The 24,682-nt window shown below is 46.8% G+C and overlaps 1 protein-coding gene across 2 annotated transcripts in view; it reads left to right on the top strand.

The window, feature by feature from the left end:
* Positions 1-24,682, top strand: part of ZCCHC14 (zinc finger CCHC-type containing 14) — a 61,558-nt gene that overhangs the window by 9,097 nt on the left and 27,779 nt on the right. For both annotated transcript variants that reach the window (XM_036924191.2, XM_036924190.2), the window contains exon 2: positions 18,475-18,598. In XM_036924191.2, the coding sequence (XP_036780086.2) occupies positions 18,475-18,598 (124 nt within the window). The remainder of the gene's footprint in view (positions 1-18,474; positions 18,599-24,682) is intronic.

Raw genomic sequence — 24,682 nt, 5'->3', positions numbered from 1 at the left:
TTTACATTCCCACCAGCAGTGTAGGAGGGTTCCCCTTTCTCCACATCCTCGTCAACATTTGTTGTTGTTTGTCTTTTGGATGGTGGCGATCCTTACTGGTGTGAGGTGTTATCTCATTGTGTTTTTAATTTGCATTTCTCTGATGACTAGTGATGTGGAGCATCGTTTCATGTGTCTGTTGGCCATCTGAATTTCTTCTTTGGAGAAGGGTCTGTTCAGCTCCTCTGACCATTTTTTGATTGGATTATTTGCTTTTTGTTTGTTGAGGTGCGTGAGCTCTTTATGTATTTTGGATGTCAACCCTTTATTGGATCTGTCATTTATGAATATATTCTCCCATACTGTAGGATGCCTTTTTGTTCTATTGGTAGTGTCCTTTGCTGTACAGAAGCTTTTCAGTTTGATGTAGTCCCACTTGTTCATTTTTGCTTTTGTTTCCCTTTCCCGGGGAGATATGTTCATGAAGAAGTCACTCATGTTTATGTCCAAGAGATTTTTGCCTATATTTTTTTCTAAGAGTTTTATGGTTTCATGACTTACATTCAGGTCTTTGATCCATTTTGAATTTACTTTTGTGTATGGAGTTAGACAGTGATCCAGTTTCATTCTCTTACATGTAGCTGTCCAGTTTTGCCAACACCAGCTGTTGAAGAGGCTGTCATTTCCCCATTGTATGTCCATGGCTCCTTTATCATATATTAATTGACCATATATGTTTGGGTTAATATCTGGACTCTCTGTTCTGTTCCACTGGTCTGTGGCTCTGTTCTTGTGCCAGTACCAAATTGTCTTGATTACTGTGGCTTTGTAGTAGAGCTTGAAGTTGGGGAGCGAGATCCCCACTGCTTTATTCTTCCCTCTCAGGATTGCTTTGGCTACTCGAGGTCTTTTGTGGTTCCATATGAATTTTAAAACTATTTGTTCCAGTTTGTTGAAGAATCACAGCACACTTTTGTATAGGTGGGCTTCTTTTGGTTGATTTGCCAAGGAACCAGGGCACAGATCACAATAGTCTTCAAGGAACTAGTGCCGTCCAGCCTGGTAGGACCCCTCCCTTTGTGTCTGGAACACATGCTGCTGTGATCTCCTTGTGGAGTTAAGCTGATGTCATTGTTTAAAGTCTGCAAGAGATGACTTTATAGTTGCTTTGTTTTTTAATTAAATTATCCAGAACTTTGATACCTAACTCGTTTCAGAAATCACAGTGGTATGTCCAACTTCTGACCTTAACCTGGGGCTAGTCCATTACAGGCAACTCTCCCTGGCCCGAGTCTAGTCCATACGGCAGCTCGTCTGCCTGGCCCCCCTTTTAGCCTCTAACCATGGTTCCCCTGGTGTCCCTGGAACTGTCTTGGTCAGATGCCTGTGGGAGCCTCACTCTGGCATGGATTCTGAGCAGGGTACGAGCTGTCTGCTGCCTGTCTGTGCCTGCCTTTGTGTACACTTGTGGCTCCTCATGTTCATTGTTCCCCTGAGCCTTTGCTCTCCGAGATGGGACACCTGGTGCCTGGGACCCCTAAATCCCCCTCTTGGCAAGCCTTCTGTTGCCTCCTTCCATCCTAGATCTTACCATCCTGTATTATAACAGGTTTCTCTTAAGTTTCTGTCACCAGAGTTGGACTTAAGGGAAGGCAGAGTCTTTCTCTTTGAATCCCTAAGCCTAGTGGTCTCTGCTACTTGTTAGGGGTTGTGTCCTGAGCATCTGTGAGAACTTAGTGGGAGGGAGGTGGGAGGTGTTCAGAAAGACCACCCCAGCAAAAACGTTTTTTCCTTCGTGCTTTTCTTTTCTGTGGGCCTATGAGTAACGCCTGTTATCAGACTGAGTTCTGCCTCAGCCGCCCTTATCCGGTGGCTGTCTCTCAGGCACCACATAGCTGTGGAGTCTAGCGGGTTTTCATGTCTGTATTCTGACTTCTTCAAAAGCTTCCATCAGGAGCAGCTCTCTGAACATGATGGTTCGGCTTGCATTAGCCCATGACAGCGCTGAGTTTGTGGATAGGGATGTGCCCATGGGGCTCCCGCGGATGGGCTCCTGTGCTGCCATGCTTGGAGGTTAGTCCGGCTCCTTGGGTAGTGTTTGTACTTCTCAAAGTAGGGCTGTTTTGGTTATTTCCCTTTAATGTTCACAACACTGTAAATCCTTAAGCCTAGATATTTTAGTTTGAACAGACTGAGCAGCCGTCAATCATCCCAATTAAAGTTTACTTTCTATACAGTTAACATTAGTAGCAAATTAATTAGAAGGGAGCATTACAGAGTGTTGCTTGACTGTTTGGGAATTTTACAGAAAACCTTCAGTAGAATTACTAGAAAGAAATTATCCTCAGGGTTTTTTTTTTTTTATTGATTCACAGTCAGTCTAATCAAAACATGTATGTAGGAACTACATTTAGGAGTATTATAGTTTAGACTACAAAAAGTAACTTTGAAAAAGAGAATTACTTTATGGGGAAGAGACACAATGCCCTTACCTATCTCTCTTGGGCAGTTTAATAAAATTTAAAAGCTTAAGAATAATGCTAAAATCTAGCTATAATGAAGTCGATAAAATGGACAAGATACTTCGGAAGTGCCGAGCATCGACGTCATGTGGGTGGCATTGTGTGATGTGTGCTCGGCCTGGACGTGGTGGAATGTTGACACACTGTTGGGAGTGCACACCTGCGGGGGTGAGAGTCGGGGGAGTGGGCTCCTCGGACTCCAGCTTCCTGCGGGGGCTTGTTTCTTATGTAGGTACTTATGCAAGAGGTGGCGATTCTGAGAATGCTGGTTGTGTGGGGTTTCTCCCTTTATTTTAAAGACCAGTTATGAAGTAATGAACCAGTGTGCTGTTAATATTTGTTTGGGGGGCTAATTTACCAATCAAAAGGATTTTTCTTCTTTCAAAACTATTAATAAAAAGGTGAGTAGAGAACAGGTGGCCAAAGAGAGGGAGTGACAGCAGTGGTCACGTTCCAGGTGTTCACTCTGTGTGAGACTCCATTCTGAGTGCTTCTGGCAGGCTGCTAGTCTTCAGGACAGTTGGTTCAGTGGGTTAGGGCCTGTTTTTCCCCCTATTTTAGCAGTGAGAAAATAGAGATGTTAAGTGTAAGTAATTTGCCAAAGTTGATGTTAGTAAGTGCCTATTTTTATGTGAAGCCAAAATTGTGTTTAAGTTTCTTTCATCATTGAAAGTGAGAGGAAAGACCTGAAGAATATGAAATGAAGGGAGAAAGGGAGCCTCAAGTCCTTTGGCGTGGCAGGAAGTGTGGCGTGGCCCCCAGCTGTGGGAATGGGGCTGACTGGGGCCACTGCTCAGTGCACAGGCCTGCTCAGTTCCTTTAGTTGCTGATCCTCAATACATATACACATTTGAAGTTAAAGCTTACATTTACTGAAATGCACACATAGTAAGTATATCATCTGAGGGTTTTTTTTGTCATTTGAGTTTTGGTAAACACATAAACCTGTGTAATGAAAATAACAGATACAGAAAGAACCCCCACCCCAGGAAATCGCCCCCCCACCAGACCCCCCTCCCACTGCCAGCCTTTTTTATGTATCCTTAGTCTATTTCCCCATCATTGGTTAGTTCTGCCTCTTCTGCACCTTCACCGACGTGGAATCACAGGGTTTCGTGGGAGCTGTTGGCTTGCGTCGTGCAGCATTTTCGTGGTTGGCCCAGGAATCTCAGTGTGTATCCCTCACTCCTTGCCGTCCGCCTAGGAGTCCGCAGCGCCTCCCCTGCCATGGCATAAGTGGGCACCCTTCTGCCCTCTCGGTCCTTCAGGATGTTCTATCACATGTATCACTTCTACATACACTGTGAACCCCACAATATAGCAAATAGTAATCATTTTTTGCTCTAATATGAGTGTAGTTTTTAAAATTAAGAAAACAGAGTCTTCCATATTTACTCACACATTTACCATTTCTGGTGATTTTCACTATTTTCTGAAGACCCAGTTTGTTACCTTATCCCTTCAGTCTGGAAAACTCATCTTGGGCACTTTCAGAGTGTGGGTCCACTGCCAAGGAGTTCTCTTCGTTTGCTTTTACCCAGGAACGTTTTGCTTTGCCTGTGCTGGTAGAGGCCTCCCCCCGGCCGTGGGCTCGAGGCTCCTGCGGCTGCTTGTCCTGCCGTCTGGCACGCGCTTTCCCTCCTCTGCCCCCTGGTCGCCTCCATGTCTTCAGTATCACAGCACCTTGACTGTGATGTGTCCGGAAGTCACTTTCTTGAATTTGTCTTGTCTTGTGTTCTCTGAGCTTCTGGATCTATAAATTTATGTCTTTTACTAAATTTGGGGAACTGTCAGCCATGGTTTCTCCATAGTTTTCCCTGTCTCTGTATCTCTTCTCTGCCCTCTTGGAGAGTCCCAGACATCATTCCCAGTTTTGATATTATTCCACAGCTACCAGAAGCTTTGTTCATTTTTATTCCAAATCTTTTTCTTTGTTTTTCATATTGAATGCTTTGTCTGTCTTGAAATTCACTGAGTCTTCTGTTAATTCCAAACTGCTGTTACCATTCATCCAGTGGATTTTTTAGTTCAGAAATGGCATTTTTTGGTTTTAGAATTTCCTTAAAAATTTTTTTTATTACTTAAAGACTTTTTGTCAGAGCAGTTTTAGGTTCACAGAAAAATCAAACATGATAATCACCCAGCGCCCGCAGTGCATATTAGTGTTCACCCTCGGTGGTGTGCACCCGCTGCTGGGATGCCCTGTGGAGTAATTTCGCTGTCCTGAAAATCCCCTTGGCTCCGCCTGTCAGCCTCCCTCCCCGAGCCCCTGGCAACCCCTGATCTTTTTACTGTCGCTGTGGTTCTGGCTGTTCCAGGGTCACAGGTTTAGAGTCACAGTACGGAGCCTCTCCTAATGCCTTCTTTCACTTAACGATAGGCGTTTAAGGTTCTTCCAGGTCTCTTCGTGGCTTGACAGCTCATTTTCTTTTTATCGCTGAATGATATTCCAGTGTCTGGATGGACCATAGTTTATAGTCACCTACTGAAGGGCATCTTGGTTGCTTCCCGAGTTTCCATTCTTCATAGTGTTTTTTGCATCTTCCCTGAGAGAACCTCCTGGTGCATATATCACGAACATCTTTGCCTTATGTTTTTGGGCCTTGTTCTAACAGCCACTTAATACTTCTTGCCTTGGATCCCAGCATGCGACTCATCTTGTGCTTACTTGTCCTTTTTCTCTTTGTATGGGCCGTAGGCCTGGGCATGACGGATTGCTTCTTCGAGTCCGTGAACAAGACATTGGAAGCTCTGGACTTTGTTCTGTCCTCCTGAGGAGTATAGACGTTGTTCTCAGGGGCAGTAAATTTGGCTGGACTCACACCCCAGGACACTCTTCTGTCTGTCCATCAGCAGCTACGCCTCTCTATGCCTGCCCCCGAGTGCTGGTGTCAGGGCTCACGTGTGGGTGGAATTCGGCGTTCCCTCCCCAGGGCTCTCCTTTCGGGGAATCCCCCCTCACTTTTCAGCCCCTGTAGTCCTTCAGAATTCTGATGTCTGGTTTTCCAAGTCAGTCAGATTGTGGGGTCCTGTATGTGCTCTGCTGGCCACTTCTTCTGAAGAGGACAGGGTCTGGAGGACACGAAGCTCACTCAGTGCAGGTCTTTCTCCAAGCGTAGACCTCCTCCTTGTTTCTTCCTGCTTTTGGTGGGCCCGTTGGGGAGGGTAGGTGGGCTCTGTCTCCCGGTGCTCCGGGAATCCACTGGGGCCAATACCACTGACCTCTTGGGTGCAGCCTCTGATTAGATCAGCTGTAGCAGGTAACCCTTGGTGTCTTGCCCATCTTTTCCATGCCGTCCAGTGGAGCCCCTTTTGTCTTTACCTTTCAGAGATTTGGTCTCTGAGCAGCGTTGCCTTGCTCATACATAGGCGTCCAGTCAAGACTCACTGAATGGAATTTGACTTTGATAGAAAAAAAACCCCAACAGCCTATTTTAATGATACATTCTGGACATTTGACTGGCTCATTTTCATCCAGACACTCCTACGCATTTCCAACTTAACTTCTGTGTCTGTTTTCCCATCCTGGGCACCTGATTGTTCTGTGACTGAGTGTATATCGTGACTAATGTCTCAGGGGGAGTCATTGTAATGTGCCAACTGCTCTGAATAGTACCTCTCAGGCAGTTGAATATTATATTGGGAGCTCAAATGGTCATTATGGCACAGTTTGCTTACTATGATTAGACACTAAACCAGTTTCTCAGAGAAAACCCCAATATTTGAACATACTTCTGGCCAAAATATGCATGATAATAGTATTGTGTGTAGTATGCACCTTATATCACAAGTCCTGGAGGTAAAAATAACCTACAGCGAATGCCTCATCCGTTGCTGTTCTGCTGAATGACCCGGGAATGAAGTTCTGCCTAAGATGGCTGCGTGGAGGAGGGGTGGCTGCCTCCACATCTCAGCTGGTTTTCATTGTTCACTCTTTTTGATATCACATGGGGTCACATAGTGTTCGTCTTTCTTGATGAGGGGAGCTGTCTTCCTGAAGGTATTGTTGTGTATTCAAACACAGTGTTGTCTTCATGGTTAGGGATCGGGTTGTTTGTCCCCTTCTGGCTGCGCCTTTTGAACTTCTGCTTTGAAGTACTTCTGTTTGTCCTCTTGCTGGCCCTTGCTGCCTCTCACTGCTAACATTTGCCTCTCTCTAGCACCCACTGATTTCTCTATATGCCTTCTCTCCCATCTTTAACTTGCTTCCGTTACTCACTGAGTTCTAGGCGGCTACACCTAAGCCCATCGGAACTGTTTAGAGACTGTCGGTATGGCCGCTCCGACTTTGACTCCATCTCGCTCCTCAGCTGTGTCGCTGACCTGGATGACTGGCTGCTTATCAGGCACCTGCTGTGAGTCAGGCTCCATAAGGGCCACTGTCCAGGGACCAGCTGCTTCAACCCTTAACTACCCAAGGAAGTTGACCGAGGTGCCTTTTCAACCCTGTTCTGTAGGTTTGCATAGCGAGAAGTGGTGCCTCAGCCAGTCTGGGGCTCTTGACATCAAAGCACCCAGGCATTCTGGGTGCTTCCAGAGCTGATTGTTAGGACCCCCTTTCCCAGCTTCTGCTTCTTTTGGCCTGCTGTGGGGTGTCCTGAAATGTGAATTTCTACAAGCTGCTCAGGCACGTACACTTAGGGCCGGGACTCCTGCAGCCTGCACCGCCCTGAACACTGCTGGGAACTTGCTCTGTAGTCGTCTTGCTGGAGCCCATCCAGCTGGGCCCGTGGCACGTGTGGCTGAGCTCTCTTGAATGGTGACTGACTGTCTTCTTCTCTAGTGGGTAGAGGGCCGGTAAGAACTAGTAAAGGTCTTGCATGTGGCAAGTGGCTTTGCTTAGCATGAGCTTCACATGGCCCACGTCAGCAGGCAGCTCTCACTATTAAACTGTTTTCTTGTTCTGGATTTTAGAGATGCGTAGTTACTGTTTTACTAAAATGCTTACAAATCACTTTCTTTTTTATGTATTTTTTTCCATCAACTTAAAAGTATTTAACAGATGTTATTCTTTTTTGTATGGAGGTGAATTATTTGAAAAACTGTTGAAAATAAATGATGCTTGTAGGCACTTGGGAGCTCTCATTTGTACTCGGCACCACACTTTCTGTTCCCATGTCTGGAAGGCCTTTCCTGCAGGCCTGAGCTTGGCTGGCTCTTCCAGGTTGGCCTCGGCTCTGCTGTGGTTTCTTGCCTGCCAGGTCTCGTGCTGCCTGCCCAGCCCTTTGCTCTCTGAGATTGCCTTGTTTGCTTGTCCTCCTGCCTGGCCAGCATCTTGCATGTCCAATGGATGCTGCTTGGCACCTCCCACAGCCCCTCGGCAGCACCCAGCTTGGCAGGGTGACGGTGGCCAGCCATCAAAGGGATGAGCAGTCTCAGTTTTAGTAATCAATATTAGTAATATTGTGGTGCATTTTCTTTTTGAATGTCTGTTTATGCACATATACCACTGGGTGTTTAAGTCCTGTTTCACTCATCTGGGTGTGAGCACCCCCCATACCTTCTGTTTACTGAAATTATTTTTCAAAGGCTGCATAATATTTAATCATAAGGATGTAAGTTTGCATACTTAAATTTTAATCTTGATCTTTCTGTTGTTTGTATTTGGTTTTGCTCTTTTAAAGCTATGGTGAAACTCATTGTACATAAACCTTTGACTGTTTCATGATTACATTCTTATGATAGGTTCCTCTAGCAGGTTTAGTGGATGCAAATGTACATCTGATTTGCATATGCGAGTTGGGGATGAGCCTGTTCCCTTTGTAACGTGAGCTGTTAGGGGCTGGTTTTAGAATAGGTGCTCACTTGCCATGCTGGGGCCCGTTTGTAAGTGGAGTGTCTGTTTAGAGAAGGTAGCCCACCAGTGCCAGTGAAGGGGACACAGAAACCTGGTGGCTCTCTGGAGCTTGTGCTCTGCAGGACAGGGACACTTGAGCCAAGCACAGTCCTTGCCCCGTGGGGCATCAGCCTCCCAGAGGAGACTGCCAGGACCTCATGTGGGTGTGTCCCTGCTGGGTGTGGTTATAGAGCTCATCTCTGTTACACACTTGTGAGCCTGCCTGTGGATAAAGTGAAGGTTCCTGTGGCCAAGATTCTTACCTGGCCCTGGTTGGCTAGCTTACTACACACGTGTGGGCAATATGTCATTATTAACTATATAAAGAGCTCCACCCAGTGCTCTGGGCAACATGGTGGCATGGCTGCAAGGCTGCAGGAGAGCAAAGCAGAGGCTGGAGTGGGTGGCAGTGCTGAGGACAGAAGCCCAGAGGATGGCTCTGTGGGCAGAGAGGCCCAGAGGCAGAGACTGGCTTGCTGCCTGCAGACTCGCTTTGAGTGGATGAGATTTTAGTGCTTGAACTGCCACCGTGGAAGTAAAGTTGGATATAACCCTTTCACCCCAAGAATGTTCTACTGTCATTTCTTTGGTCACATTGAATCCATAGTGAACTTGCCCCGGGTCAGAAACCCATTGGCAAGACACTGCCATTCTAGCTGGATTTGGTTTCTTAAGATATTAGCCATTGCCTTACCAGGTTTGCCTTGAAACCTCCTCTGGTCACTCAGCTGCTGAACATTTGAGGGGTGCTGCATGCCTCGCCCCCTCCAGCACTGGGAGGGCACATATGGGATGCACAGGTTTGGGAGGGCCATCTTCAAGAACTCGGTGCTAAAGACAAACCCACCCCACTTGCAGTGAGCAGTGGTGCTGTGCCTGCTCTGGGAGGCGTGGGGCAGTGGGCGGGGCTGGGGAAGGCCTGGGCTTTCTCTCGTTTGGGCTGGGCCAGAGGCATTGTTAGAAAAGAGGAGGTTGCTTTTGCCTGAAAAGTCCTAGGCTTTTCCTAGGGGACAAGGCATGGAGTAGGACAGGGCTTCTCAACATCAGCACTGTGATGATGTTGGCCAGAGATGTCTTTGCTTTGGGCCTGCCCTGGGCACTGGGGGTGCTGGGCAGTATCCCTGGTCCCCACCCCCAGTGACTACGGAAGTGTTGCTGGACATGGCCCCATGGCCCCTGGGGGACAGGTGGGGAGAGCCGCTGCAAAGCCTCTGCACTGTTGACACCCCTGTGGGCCCCTACTTTTGCACGGTTTCACGCCCCACCGCAGGTTAGAGGCTTAGCAGAAGTAAAGCTGTGATCTTCCCCACAGCCTCCCGCTGTGTGGGGAACAGTGGAAAAGAAGACTTTATAAGTCAAATAAGGACAGAATCCTAAAAGTAAGGATAGTTCTAAAAATTAGGTAAAGGGGTTTGAACTGGATGTAGTGGATAGTAAGAAGCTGTTTGAAGGCGTCAAAAAGACACTTAATGAAAAACCCCTGAACTTAAAGAGCCCAGTAGGGTTTTCCTGTCAGGGCTCATTTTGTTGTTGTTTGTTTTTCATTAAGGTATTATTGATATGCACTCTTTTGAAGGTTTCACATGAAAAAACAATGTGGTTACTACATTTACCCATATTGTCAAGTCCCTACCCACACCCCAATGTAGTCACTGTCGATCAGTGCAGCAAGATGCCACAGATCCACTATTTGCCTTCTCTGTGCTACACTGTTCTCCCCATGATCCCCCCGATACCATGTGTAGTAAACATAATATCCCTCAATCCCCTTCTCCCTCCCTCCCCACCTGCCCTCCCCCACCCCTCCCCCTTGGTAATCACTAGTTCATTCTTGGAGTCTCTGAGTTTACTGCTATTTTCTTCCTTCAGTTTTGCTTCATTGTTGTACTCCACAAATGAGGGAAATGATTTGGCACTTGTCTTTCTCTGCCTGGCTTATTTCACTGAGCATAATGTCCTCCAGCTCCATCCATGTTGTTGCAAATGGTAGGATTTGTTTTCTTCTTATGGCTGAATAGTATTCCATTGTGTATATGTACCACATCCTCTTTATCCATTCATCTACTGATGGACACTTAGGTTGCTTCCATATCTTGGCTATTGTAAAAAGTGCTGTGATAAACATAGGGGTGCATATGTCTTTTTGAATCTGAGAAGTTGTATTCTTTGGATAAATTCCAAGGAGTGGGATTCCCGGGTCAGATGGTATTTCTATTTTGAGTTTTTTGAGGAACCTCCATATTGCTTTCCACAATGGTTGAACTAGCTTATACTCCCACCAGTACTGTAGGAGGGTTCCCCTTTCTCCACATCTGCACCAGCATTTGTTGTTGTTAGTCTTCTTTGATGCTGGCCATCCTTACTGGTGTGAGTTGATATCTCATCGTGGTTTTAATTTGCATTTCCCTGATGATTAGTGATGTGGAGCATCTTTTCATGTGTCTGTTGGCCATCTGAATTTCTTCTTTGGAGAACTGTCTCTTCATATCCTCTGCCCATTTGTTAATTGGGTTATTTGCTTTTTGGGTGTTGAGGTGTGTAAGTTCTTTATATATTTTGGATGTTAATCCCTTGTCAGATATGTCATTTACAAATATATTCTCCCATACTGTAGGATGACTTTTTGTTCTGTTGATGGTTTCCTTTGCCATACAGAAACTTTTTTGTTTGATGTAGTCCCATGAGTTCATTTTTGCTTTTGTTTCCCTTGCCCAAGGAGATGCATTCAGAAAGAAGTTGCTCACGTTTTATTCAGGAGATTTTGCCTATGCTGTCTTCTAAGAGTTTTATGATTTCATGACTTACATTCAAGTCTTCAATCCATTTCCAGTTTACTTTTATGTATGGGGTTAAACAATAATCCAGTTTCATTCTCTTGCATGTAGCTGTCCAGTTTTGCCAACACCAGATGTTGAAGAGGCTGTTATTTCCCCATTGTATGTCCGTGGCTCCTTTATCATATATTAATTAACCATATATGGTTGGGTTTATGTCAGGGCTCTGTAGTCTGTTCCATTGGTCTATGGATCTGTTCTTGTGCCAGTACCAAATTGTCTTGATTACTGTGGCTTTGTAGTGGAGCTTGAAGTTGGGGAGCATAATTCCCCCAAGCTTTATTCTTCCTTCTCAGGATTGCTTTGGCTATTTGAGGTCTTTTGTGGTTCCATATGAATTTTAGAACAATTTTCTCTAGTTTGTTGAAGAATGCTGTTGGTATTTTGATAGGAATTGCATTGAATCTGTAGATTGCTTTAGGCAGGATGGCCATTTTGACAGTATTAATTCTTCCTACCTAAGAGCGTGGGATGTGTTTCCATTTATTGGTATCTTCTTTAATTTCTCTCATGAGTGTCTTGTAGTTTTCAGGCTATAGGTCTTTCACTTCCTTGATTAGGTTTATTCCTGGGTATTTTATTCTTTTTGATGCAATTGTGAATGGTATTGTTTTCCTGAGTTCTCTCTCTGCTAGTTCATTGTTAGTGTATAGGAATGCCACAAATTTCTGTGTATTAATTTTGTATCCTGCAACTTTGCTGAATTCAGATATTAGATCTAGTAGTTTTAGAGTGGATTCTTTAGGTTTTTTTTTTTTTTTCTTTGTTTTGATATATATATTTTTTTAATTAATTAATTTTGTTGTCATTAATCTCCAATTACATTAAGAATATTATGTTTACTAGGGTCCCCCCTTCACCAAGTCCCCCCACAAACCCCATTACAGTACTGTCCGTCAGCGTAGTAAGATGCTGTAGAATCATTACTTGTCTTCTCTGTTGCACAGCCCTCCCTGTGCCTCCCCCCACATTATACATGCTAATCGTGATGCTCCCTTTCTTTTTCCCCACCCTTATCCCTCCCTTTCTCCTCAGTCCCTTTCCCTTTGGTAACTGTTAGTCCATTCTTGGGTTCTGTGATTCTGCTGCTGTTTTGTTCCTTCAGTCTTTCTTTGTTCCTATAGTCTTTGGGTTTGAAGTGAGTCTCTTGTAAGCAGCATAGAGATGGGTCTTGCTTTTTTATCCATTCTATTTTTCTGTGTCTTTTGATTGGTGCATTCAGTCCATTTACATATAGGGTGATTATTGAAAGATACGTACTTATTGCCATTGCAGGCTTTAGGTTCATGGTTGCCAAAGGTTCAAGGTTAGCTTCTTTAGTATCTTACTGTCTAACTTAACTTGCTTATTGAGCTATTTTAAACACTGTCTGGTCATTCTTTATTTTTCTCCCTTCTTATTCCTCCTCCTCTGTTCTTTATATGTTGGTTGTTTTATTCTGTGCTCTTTTGTGCTTCCTTTAACTGCTTTTGTGGGTAGTTGATTTTATTTTTTGCCTTTAGTTAGTATTTGGTTGGTCTGCTTTCTTTGCTGTGATTTTATTTTCTCTGGTGACATCTATTTAGTCTTAGGAGTGCTCCCATCTAGAGCAGTCCCTCTAACATACCCTGTAGAGGTGGTTTGTGGGAGGCAACTTCCCTATCTTTAGGTTTTTTTATGTACAATATCATGTCATCTGCAAATAGGGACAGTTTAACTTCTTCCTTACCAATCTGGGTGCCCTTTATTTCTTTGTGTTGTCTGATTGCCATGGCTAGGACCTCCAGTACTATGTTGAATAAAAGCAGGGAGAGTGGGCATCCCTGTCTTGTTCCCGATCTCAGAGGAAAAGCTTTCAGCTTCTCGCTGTTAAGTATGATGTTGGCTGTGGGTTTGTCATATATGGCCTTTATTATGTTGAGGTACTTGCCCTCTATACCCATTTTGTTGAGAGTTTTTATAATGAATGGATGCTGAATTTTGTCGAATGCTTTTTCAGCATCTATGGAGATGATCATGTGGTTTTTGTCCTTTTTGTTTATGTGGTGGATGATATTGATGGATTTTCGAATGTTGTACCATCCATGCATCCCTGGAATAAATCCTACTTGATCACGATGGGTGATCTTTCTGATGTATTTTTGAATTCGGTTTGCTAATATTTTGTTGAGTATTTTTGCATCTATGTTCATCAGGAATATTGGTCTATAGTTTTCTTTTTTTTGTGGTAACTTTGCCGTCAGGGCTCATTTTTAATAAGGTAGTGCATATGTTAATAGAATCCGGGTGAGAGCGAGTGGGGAGGGCATGATTGTCCTGGGCCCAGTGCCATCCTCGTGGCCTCTTAGTGCTCTGGTCCGGCAGGGAAGGCCTGCCGTGGAGCCGGGTCCCCGATCGCAGGGCTTGTCTGCCAGCCCAGTGCCCTCCCCACGCTGCTGGAGGCTGGGCCCACCACAGCTCTGCCTCTGCCGGCCTCTGACTGGGGGTACGGTGTGGGCACCGTTGTGGAAGTGCGCCCCGCGGCAGTGCTAACAACGCTGTGACTTTGTCACCAACAGAAATTAGGTTTTCCCTATCACAGTGGGTGGGGCATCTCAAAATACGCTTTGTGCCCATCACTGCTTCAGATTACCTGACACCCACTTACTAAACATGTGGAAGGAGCTCATTTGTCTTTTAAGAATCTGATAAAAGTTTTCAGCATAATTGACTTCATTTGCAATCGTGTGTATTTTATGCATTTAATACGTATTTCTGAGAAGGAGTCAGTACACTTTGTCAAACAGCTTGTTGTTGTTTTTTTTCCTTTTGGCACAAAATTAAAACTCTTGCTCTGGGTGCTCATTGCCTTTTCTGAGCTGTTTTCAAATGCCTTTTAGTGGTGTGCAGCAAGATTTCAGGAGCCCTAGGCCTCCAGTAGCTTATCTTTTGCAGCTGGTGTTCTGGGTTCTGCTTCAGTCCAGCTACATGTTACATGATCTTCAATGAAGTAGATTTTTATAAGTTAAAACTCTCTTCTAAAAGTTGTGGCTCTTGTCCATGAGCATTAAAGTGAGTTTTAAACACCAAGCCCTAAGCAGCCTGTGTAGCATCAGGCCTGTTTTGCTAGATGTCATGGCTGAGGAAGCCCTGGGCAGTGTCAGGACCGGAGGGAGAGAAACCCAGGCGTCCTGCTGCTCACCACGCATCCCTCCTCTCTGCTGACGCTCCGTGTGCTTTTGGCATCTCATACCTTAGCTGTGGAAGGGTTTGAGGCCATCCTACCTGATCTTCTGCACATTCTGAGGTTCCCCTTCACATCCCACCTGAAAGGAGGTTGTCGGCTATGAACACTGACCGCAGGAGCTCCTCTGTCTGAAATACTCTTGCATTATCAGCATCACCTGGCAGCTGGTTAGCAATGCAGACTCTTAGGCCCCACCCAGAATCATAACCTGCATTTTAACAAGATCTGGAGGCATTTTGCACATTAAAGTTTGGATGCAGAGGCCTGGTCTCTGAGCAGCTGTGACAGGTAGAGGGCTAACTCCCAGAGCCGGGTGTGAGCTGCAGTCCACGTGGCCATGGGTGCCTGGCAGGTGACAGACCAGACCACTTGTGGAGAAAGCACAGAGGGGGTGGGCCCTGAGACGAGTAGCGTGCTCAGCCCAGCCCTTGTTCAAGGCCACGGCTTTGTCATCCTTTACCAGACCTGGCGAATTACACTGAGAACTGTGTAGTGCACAGTTCAGATGGTGGACAACTAGATTTTATTTCATTTTGTTTATTTGTTTTATTTATGTCATATTTTTATTTTGAAATAGAGGTACTTTTTTTGTTATGTTCATCCTGAATTTCATTGAAGTTTGGTGATAGAGTCATATATTTTAGATACTTACTGATGGCCTGTTTTGTGCCAGCACCGTTGAAGTGCAGAGGACACAGAGAAAACAGCAAGTTCCTGCCTCGCCTAGCTGCGAGAAGGCCTCGCTCACAAGCTGATGGCCCCGGGCCGATGGCTTCAGTGAGGGGGCTGTGCCGAGGTGGGGCCCATGGGGGGTACTCGAGCAGAGGGCACAGCCAGCGCCACAACCTCCAGGCAGACCCTCTTGTGGCTGCAGGGATTGAGCAGAGGGAAAAGCAGGGTGACAGGAGTGGACCCCACGTGTGGGGGTGTGGAGATGAAAGATGGCAGAGGAAAGGCCTTGGGACTTCACGGGAAACGCTGCCGGCCTGCGTGGGCCTTGTTCCTCGGCCAAGGGCCTTTCCTCCCAGCTTCCTAGCAGTGGCGGCGGAGGGGCGGGCGGGCCGAGGGGAGCCTTCGCGTGTACATTGAGCTCATGACCGGCGCTGCTTGTGAGCATGAGTCAGAGAGCATTTGAGTTGAACTGCAGAGGTCACATGGGGCAAATTAACTTCACCAAAAATAACCCCAAAAACATCATTTCTGAGAAATGCATGTGAAGACAGTTTTCAATGTAAACAAAGGAGCAAAGTAAAGATAAAGGCTTGGTTGGGAAAGGGGAACATTTGGAAAGCTAAGAAGAAATGCTTGGGGGCAAAGTCCTGAGGAAAACAAGTGTTTCTTTTCCACTAGTCAGAGCATTAGAGGGTTTGTGCTCATGTGTCTGTGGCAGACGCTGCGCACACATTTGGACAGGGCAGCTCACAAGCTTTCCCTTCTCTCTAGCTGCGGCAGAGACCTGCATGCTGTAGCTTTGTCTGTGCTTCCTGCCCTCTGCGTGGCCTCGTGGTCTGTGCTGGGAATGGCAAATGACAAATGCAGGCAGATGCCTGGACGTGGGGCTGGCGTGGTCCGCAGCCTGGCTGCTGTTAGACTCCCCTGGGAGCTTGATGGACAAAACACTATCGGCCCCACTCCAGAAACTCTGATTTAATGGGGTGGGTGGGACTTAGTGGTGGCATGCAGGGGCTCCATTGCAGCCAGGGTGGAGAACCACTGTCTGTGCCCAGCTGTCCCCATTCACAAGCTGTGCTCCCTGGACTGGCATGAGATGCTGTTGGCTGTTGTGTGTCCTCTCCCCTCCTCCTCCACGCAGCCCCAAAGGTTTCTGTTTGGAATGTTTTGGGTGTGGGCAAGCAGAAAGTGTCTCTGCTTGGGGCAGGGGAGGTCTGTCACCCAGCAAGGTGGGACTTGTGTGTTTGCTTACCCAGACAACTCAGCCCCTCTCTTCTCAGGACCAGGACTTAGAATTACTTACCAGGATCACTAAGACAGCTGCAGGCTGACATGAGTCAGGCCAAATACGATGACCGACTGCCGTAGCTACATATACATAGTTAAAGCATTAACCGCCTAAGTTGTTTCCCAAAGTAATATTTGCTGAAACTAGTAGTATTTGTTTGGAACTAAAAATCTTGCTCTTTGAGTAATTACTTATGCCTATTAACTCTATTATCTTACTTACTAGGAAAGAAGTTCATTTCTGGAATTCTTGACCATTGGATGGGGAAAGAAATTTTGCTATATCTAAGGGAAATGATGCAATTTAGTTGAATTATAAATGTAAACACATTTGATCCTTGAACAGCAGTGGGTTTGAACCTTACAGGTCCATGATTTTTTTCAATAAATACATCAGAAAAGTTTTCAGAGATTTGTGACAATTTGAAAAACCTTGTAGTTGAACTGGTTAGCCTACTGAAAAAATTAAGACAGAGGTATGTCACAAATCCATAAAATCAACAGTAGGCTCTCAGTAAAGTTTTTGGGAGAGTAAAAAATTATATGTGGATTTTAGGGCTGTGGGGAGTTGGCACCCCTAACCCCCATGTTATTCAAGGGTCAACTGTAATTCAAAATTATATCTGCCTTGATAACATTTTGGTAATATTACTGAAAGAATTGGCTTTTTGGAGGGGTTCTGGATGGGTAAGGCTGATTTCCTTGGGTTATGTAAATTTCCCCGTTAAGTGGACTGTGGTGAGTCCCCGTCTTGCTTGGGGTCTCGTGCGTGGGTCAGGTGTGCTCTACGTGTCTGCAGTGCTTTGCTTTGTGGGAGTGGAGAGGCCGTGCAGGGCTTGTGGTCGCCTGCAGCTCTGTGGTGACAGGTTGTTGCCTTCTGGTTACCAGGGCAGGTGCTAGCTCTGTGCACCAGCAGGGGCCGCATTTGTCCCCTTCTCCCAGCTCGGGCCCTCTGCTTCGCTGTGCCCTGGGCCGGACTTGCATGTGGGAGGTAAGATCTGGGCTTGCAGTACATTACAACCTCCACCTTCCATCCGAGTGACAGAGTAAACCAAGGAATGAAGGCTGATGACGCACGTGTGTTTCTCCGTCTTTGAAAGCCCATGCCTCTTTTGATAAACTTTTAAGTCTTAACTGTCCTCTATAATCCTTTGAAACTTTGACATCTAAAATTGTGACTCTGAAGACGTTAAACCATTGTTTTTTTTATTCTTCTATATACTATAGGTAATATATTTTGGCTGTAAAATTTTCCATTGCTAATTATTATTAGGGGGAAAATGAAAGTTACTGTACCCTCCCCTGCCACCCAGGAAAGCCTCTTTCCCTCTGCCCAGGTTACTGCAGTAAAGTCATCCATGGCCTTCTGGCCTCATTCTGTGGTTTATGTGCAGCCGCGTTCACTGTAAGCCAGAGAAAGGGGCGGAGGGATGGACAGGCACTGCAGGACTTGTTTTTTAAACTCGTGCACACTGAAGAGCTTTCCTGGTCGGTGGAGACCCTGCCCCCTCTCTTAGGGCTGCAGCCTGGGCCGCCTGGGCCTCTTCCCAGAGCCTGCTCACCAGGCTCACCGCACAAACCCCCCTGTGCCGAGCGGCCGCACACCTTTCTCACGGGTAAGCATGTTGTGTGATGAGTCCCTAGAAATGACCTTGGGTGATTTTAGAATGAGCTCTTTTAAAATGTACCCTCCAAGTAGATTTGTGCTTTACTGTTGTTTTTAGAGCAGTTTATAATTGACTCAAAATTTATAGAAGGACTGTGTTGAGTCCTACTGTGTAATTAGTTTTATAGGGAAGTGTACGATCTGAAGAAATAAAAAATAAGTTTTGCCTCAGATACAGGGATATAATTCATGGTAATATGGCTGACAGTTTCTGTCCAGTCCAGTGAATCACTGGCATAAGACAAACTCCTGTGCCTGCTCAGTTGTTTGGGCTGTTTTTAAATTTCAGCAGTGAATTAAATTGGTGAAATTTTTGTCTTTCTCAGGAAGTGCTTATCATTACACTAGGAATACATGTTTTATGGGAAAATTTAAAACTGCATTCAGTATAGATGCCTCTTAAATAACAACGCAAATCATTCCATATGAAGTAAATGGAAGAAAGTAAGATGCTCATATTTTTGTCCTTTCAGGTGGCTCCAAGGCCCGAGCCCCCCACCAGCAGTGTCAGTAACAGTTTGGAGAATGCACTGCGCACATCAGCACATTCCACGGAGGAGTCGCTGCCCAAGAGACCTGTAGGAAAACACTCCAAAGGTGAGCGGGCGTGCGGAGGGCTTGCGGGGACAGAGGGGCTCCTCCGGCTGCTGGCCGCCTGCTCCCAGGGCCACCCGGCGTGAGGAGAGCTGCTCTTCTTTCTCTAAACCCTACAAGCAGTCCATGAGTATATCTCTGCTGGGTGAGCCTCAGATGCTGAGAAAGGAAAACGCGGAAGTCGTCCCCCTGCCCACCCCCTGCCGCACACCGGCCTGAGCCCTGGGTTCCAGAGCAGTGCCACCCTGCGGTGCCTCCTCGGGGCGGGGTGTTCTTCCTCTCCCCTGACTCAGCTGCCGCTGGCCACATGTGCCTTTTGAGCACTTCAGGGTGGCTCCTGCAGCTAAGGACCTGAAATTTTATTGTTACATCATTTCAGCTTGACTTGCTCATGGTGGAGGGTGGCTGTCCTGTAGGTCATGCAGCTCTGGGGACGGGGGCGGGTGCTGCAGACGAAGCTGTGGGACCCTTGTTCACGTCAGCCTGAGTTTCTGCAGCCCACAGACAGGTACAGAACCCTGTGTGGGGAGCTGTGTGATGGGTGGGACCTTTTCCAGGAGGGGAGTGAAGGCGAGCATGACTAGGTGGGTCACGGGGAACCCTAAGTCTGCAAAGTTGGGGTGGCACTGGGATGACGTCGACAGGGTTGTGAGTCTGGGGCGCTCGAGGCTGGCCACACCGCTCTGCTGGCTTGCGCCCCTCCTTGCATCTGTGTCTCTTCTAGAACTGTGCCGGCTTGGTCAGGAGCCACGCCCTACTGGTCTTGTGTGTCCCCTTCTGTGTCCCCCATGTCCCAGGTGCAGTGCTTCATACCGCACAGGTGCATAACAAACACTGTTTTTAAAATAAAGTCCCATTCTGACAAAATCATAGCGAGCTACCCATCCCTGACTGAGGTCATGTGTGGGAAATATCCATGTCCAAAAGGCTGCACCCATGTTTATGTATGTGCGCACACACCATCCTCACAGCGACCCCCAGCACACAGTCCACTCACGCTACATACACCACTGGGTGCCCAGCCCCCAGGACGGACAGTTGTCATTCAGGCAGAGGGACTTTCTCCCCCAAAGCCTGCTGTCGTCCCTCCTCCTCCTGTGTGTCATCCAGGGAGAAGTGTCCGTGGAGTGTGGCTCTCTTTGTCCCCACACGGTCCAGCGTGTCTGTGCCCTGCACCCTCCTAATGTGAGGGGCAGCCTCCTTGTACCATCCTGCTCTTTCCATCAGATGGAATTATCAAGGCCTCTCATTCCTTTTTTTCTAGCAAACTGTATGGCTGCTGCCCTCGGGTCTGCACACTCGGCACGCTGAGCCGGCAGGCGAGCCACCTTGGCGTTGGGAAGGCAGATCTGCCATAGGGCTCTGCAGTCTGTTCTCAGATGCTGGGGTACTTGAGAGTGCGGGAGGCCAGATGTTAGTCGTCTGCAGGGTTCGCCATTCAGTGACCATAGGTGATAATGGTTTCTTCTGTCCAGAAGTGGGAGAGCAGGTGAGTGTGCCTCCCTGGGCACACCTCTCGCCATGCTCTGTTGGGCTGAGGTTGCAGCCCTTCAGAGTCTGCCTGCTGTCTGAGGGGGCTGCCATAGCATTTCCTCCCTGTCTTTTTTGCATCCCACTCTCATAGTGATTTTCTGTGCTTCCTTGGTAATCTTCAGTGCTCTAAGTTACAAAGAGGTCAGACTTCTGCATTTCTTTTGTATAAAAGCTCAGGGAACAGCATAAGGGAGTCTGAAACCCTGCCTGCTCTTGTTCGCTGGTGCACCAAGCTTGACCACACCGACCCACACGGTCCTCCTGAGGGCCCTGTGGGAGCTCAGTTACAGCTGTTCAGCTCTACCAGCACTCCCTCCAAGGCCTAATGGCCCCATTTCACAGATGGGAGGAGTGCGTCACAGACAAGTACCGGCCCTGTGGGCAGCCGGTGGGCCAGCCCAGAGCTAGTGCTCCCCAGCCCGCGTGTTAGCCTGAAGGGAACAGGAGGGAAGTCAAGGTGGTGGTGCTTAAGAGCACATATTATGAAGGGCAAGCGTCACCTTTATTCTATACTATTTGTTGTAAAGATTTACAAGTAAAGGAGTAGAGAGACCAGCACAGTAGTTCCCAGCATCTGGCGATGGCCTCGTATTCCTTTGGGACCTGGGTTACTCAGGAACATGTGGGACCATGCACTCTGGGGGAGCTCAGAGGTTCCCCAAAACCCAGTCACTGGGATTTACTATTAATTACATTTCAGGAATCGGGTAAAATATACAAGGTGAGGTCGAAATTACTCCTGATAATACACTCAGTGAAAGATGTTCTGTAACTTAGTTCTCTGGGCTTTGAGTAATAATTCTTAAAAACTAACCTTTTGTGAGACAGTGAAAGAGTGTCATTAAACTTAAACAGCAGATCACTTAGCAGTTCTAAGACTTTTTAGTCTTGTGACCCTTTTGAATTCTTAAAAAATTAAGGATTCCAAAGAGCTTTTGTTATGCAGGTTATATCTATAGATATTTTCCATTTTGTAAATTATGACAGGTTCTTTTCTTACGTGAATAAATGCTTTTCATTGTGTGTCGCAGAGGGTTTTGTGCTCGTGTGGCGTCATTACAGGATCGGGCACTCAGAGTCTGAGCCCCGACAGTGTTGTGTTTCTGTGAAAACAAAACCCACCCAGAGGATTGGGACATGAATTCTAATAATCCAAGAATTGTAACGAAACCTGAATTCTAAAATACCAGTAGTACATTCCCTTTCTTGGTTTGCACTCAGTTTGGAATTGAGAAGCCTTGATAATTCTGATTTCTCTATGGGCTATTTATTTAACATTGTATTACAGAGACTTTGAAACATGTAGTAAAAAACAAAGCCTCTTGCACTGACTGTCTACTGCCCAGAGCCCGCCATCTCACTTCACTTCACTTCTTCCCTCCTCTGCCCATTCTCCACCCATCAAGACAATGTTTGTTTTTAATGCATTTCAAAGAAAGTTGTTCTTTTGGCTTTTGCTTTACTTCTGTGCTTTTTTTTTTTTTTAACTGGTTGTTTTCCGCCTTCCTTAGCCAGGGATCCTCTTTTGAGTTGCAGAACACAGAGTTACACATCTCCTAAAGAAAATGTATTTAGAGACCCAGGTGTAGAGTTGATTCATTCCGTAATGGCTTCCTGAGGGCAGGAGGGCTGAGTTGTCTTTACGGACCCCAGCTGAGAGAGGCCACGCATGACGGTGCACATCTAACCTGTCAGGCTTCACTCTGAATAGTGAGCCACTTCATATAAAATGTAAGGACCCAGCAACTGTGCCGTTCAGTGCTGTGCTAAAGCCAGATAGTGGCCATGAGATGTTTTAGCCTCTTGATGTCACACTGATAGTGTGAAATCAGCCATGTTAGAGGTATTTGCCCATTGGAACCTGGTAAATGCCGAGGATTCGGGGCTGCCCCAGCCGGCCGTGAGACAAGCCCCAGGCACCGTTGGTGTGGTTCCTTGCTGTGTAGTTAGCAGCACACTGTTAGTGACACACTGGCTTTTACTCTCTATACTCAGCTCTGTGACCCCACACTCCTCCCTGGTTTCTTTACATTTTTAAGTTGTGGAAATGGCATACATGCAATGCAGTAAGTAGTGTGGCAGGCCCTGCCCGCCCCCTGGTTTCCTCCTGCTCCCTCCGCCCTGCTGCCTCCGAAATGCCCCTCTGCCTGCCCCGGAAGCACGAGTGCTGTGGAGGGGCTTTTCCGTCCCCTGCCTGGTGACTCTGTCTGAGTGTCTTGGAGCCTGGGCTGTAGCCACCATCAATCTGACAATGACTGTGAGTCCAGCTGAGACCCTTCTTTCTCCTGGACTCAAACCCTAGGATTCCTGCCAGCCACGGACTGTCTCCCACTAGGCAGCCTGCCCGCGTCTCAGTGCTCCTGGAGTGGACCATCCTTTCATTGCTGTACCTGCAATGGGTTTCCAGCATTTGCGATCGGCACCAAGTTCCAGTACCTGGAGCAAAACCCGCAGACCAGCACAGCCCCTGTCCCGGGCGAGGGGTCTCGGCTGTCCGGCCCGGAGCACCCTCGCCTTTTCTTCTTCCCATCATTGCAGTCACCGTCTTGGGTCAGGCTTCCAGCTTCCTTGACGCCCACAGGTTCCCCTCTGCAGTCTGTCCTCCCAGCAGAGACGCCTGTCCTTTGTGTCATGGCAGCATGGACAGCAGCAGCTGATGTCATACAGCCCGACCAGCACCAGGTCCCTCCTTGGCAGCATCACATGTCCACCCAGTTGAAGCCACAAGCCCATGAAGGAGGAGCCATTCTTCCTTTGCCCAGGGGTTAAATAACTGTCCCACGTCCCTGAGCGGGAAATCGTCACATTTCCAGCTGAGCCTGGCTGTAGAGCCCATGCTTTGCCTCGGCCCTCTGGGAGCAGGCCTCTCGTGGGGTTTGTGGGTGGCCCTGGAACCTGCCACACTCGCTTCATGTCCCTGGCTCCAGCTGCAACCAGATTCCTCAAATGCCATGTGCTGTCACACCGGGCCTTGATCACCATGTCCCTGTCCCCGGGGGCCCCTTCCCTTTGAACTGGGTGATTCTCATGTTGTTGGTGGCCCATGGTGTGCCAAGGATATAGTAATGCTGAATAAAATGCTTGCCTTACTTCACAGATAAGTGAGACTCCTCAGTCCCCTGAGGTCAAGTGCCATGTCTCTAGCCATTCCAGTGAAGTACAGATGGGTTCATTTCATTTTGCTTCTTTAGAAAGAGCATTTCTCAGCTCTGTGTTTTCTGCAGCACACACTTCTTGTGTTTCTAACTCTATTTCTGGAGAACTAACAAATCAGATTAATGCAAGCTTGATGATAAAAAAAATCAAAGATAAATTATAGAATTCTTAAATATAACATGATGTGTCCTAAAAAGATGTAGGAAAGAAGGACCAGTTTAATTAGTATAGTCGTGAGTGTTCAAATTTCCACAACAACTGAAAAAAGCAGTGCTTCTAAAAATTACCCGTCAACAGACGACGGGGGGTGGGGTGGGGTGAGGGAAAGTGAGCTGACACTTGGGGAACGTATGTATTCAGCTGAGACTGTTAAGAATACAATTTCCAATTTTTAAATGAAAACTCGGTTTCAGTAATAAAAATTTAAAGCAAGAAACATCTTAAATGTTATCCTGGTTCAGCTTCTTTATTTCAATTAAGACATTGAGTTCTGTTGTATAGAATTAGGGGAAGGAGGTGTTTGTGCTGGAAAATCATTTTCCATCTTTTTCCTCAGTCATAAATTCTATCCTCTTTACCATGGATTTCTTTTATTGTAGTTTTGGTAATTTTGAAGCAGTTTCTTGTTCTTGGGTATAAAGAACTAAACTGTTCAGTGACGATACATTGAAATCAAGTAAAAGACATATCTGACATGACACTTCCAACTACCAGATTTTCCAGAAGACTTTAGGGTAGAAAGGGAAAACATTTGAGGGGAGTGCCTCCTTCTCGGGACACAGTGAAGCCATGGTTCATCCACAGGTGTCCCGCCTCACAAGAACTGGAGAGACAGTCAGCTTTGTAGCTCATCTGAAGATGCTTGGTAGCAAGGTGGCCCTTAGGCTGTGGCAGTTTAAACTGGGAGCTTCTGGCCTGAAATCAGGAGAATGTGTCCTGGGCCTGGTGTGGGCACCTGCTGGCTGTGTGGCCTCTGGGTCGGTCATGGTCCTAAGTCACTGCGACTCCTCGCCAGCTCCCCCACCTCCTCAGATTGCCAGGTCCTGCCTCAGGCCTTGCAGAATGCTCGCTCTTATACATAAATTTCCCTCCATCTTTCTTCAATTACATTAGTCTATTGGTTCTTAAAATTAGGTATTGATCCAGTAATAAAAATGGTAGTTCAATGCAATTGTACATATTATCAAGGGCTCTGTGATTGATCTAATTTGTCAGATTTGAGGAGAATGAAGAAAATGCTTGAACAAGCAAAATTTTTAAAGGAAGAAGTGCATCATCCTTTCTTTCTCATCCCAGCCCTAGAGAGCAGGCTGGCTAGCCTTGTGTGCCCTGGTGCGCCGGCGCCCGTCTGCACCCCAGCCCTGGTCCCCTTCTCCCTGGGGAGCAGCCCGGGGCACA

The sequence above is a fragment of the Manis pentadactyla genome, chromosome 15 (assembly GCF_030020395.1).
Source record: "Manis pentadactyla isolate mManPen7 chromosome 15, mManPen7.hap1, whole genome shotgun sequence".
Classification (NCBI taxonomy): Eukaryota; Metazoa; Chordata; class Mammalia; order Pholidota; family Manidae; genus Manis; species Manis pentadactyla.
This window is presented reverse-complemented; position numbering and strand designations above follow the sequence as displayed.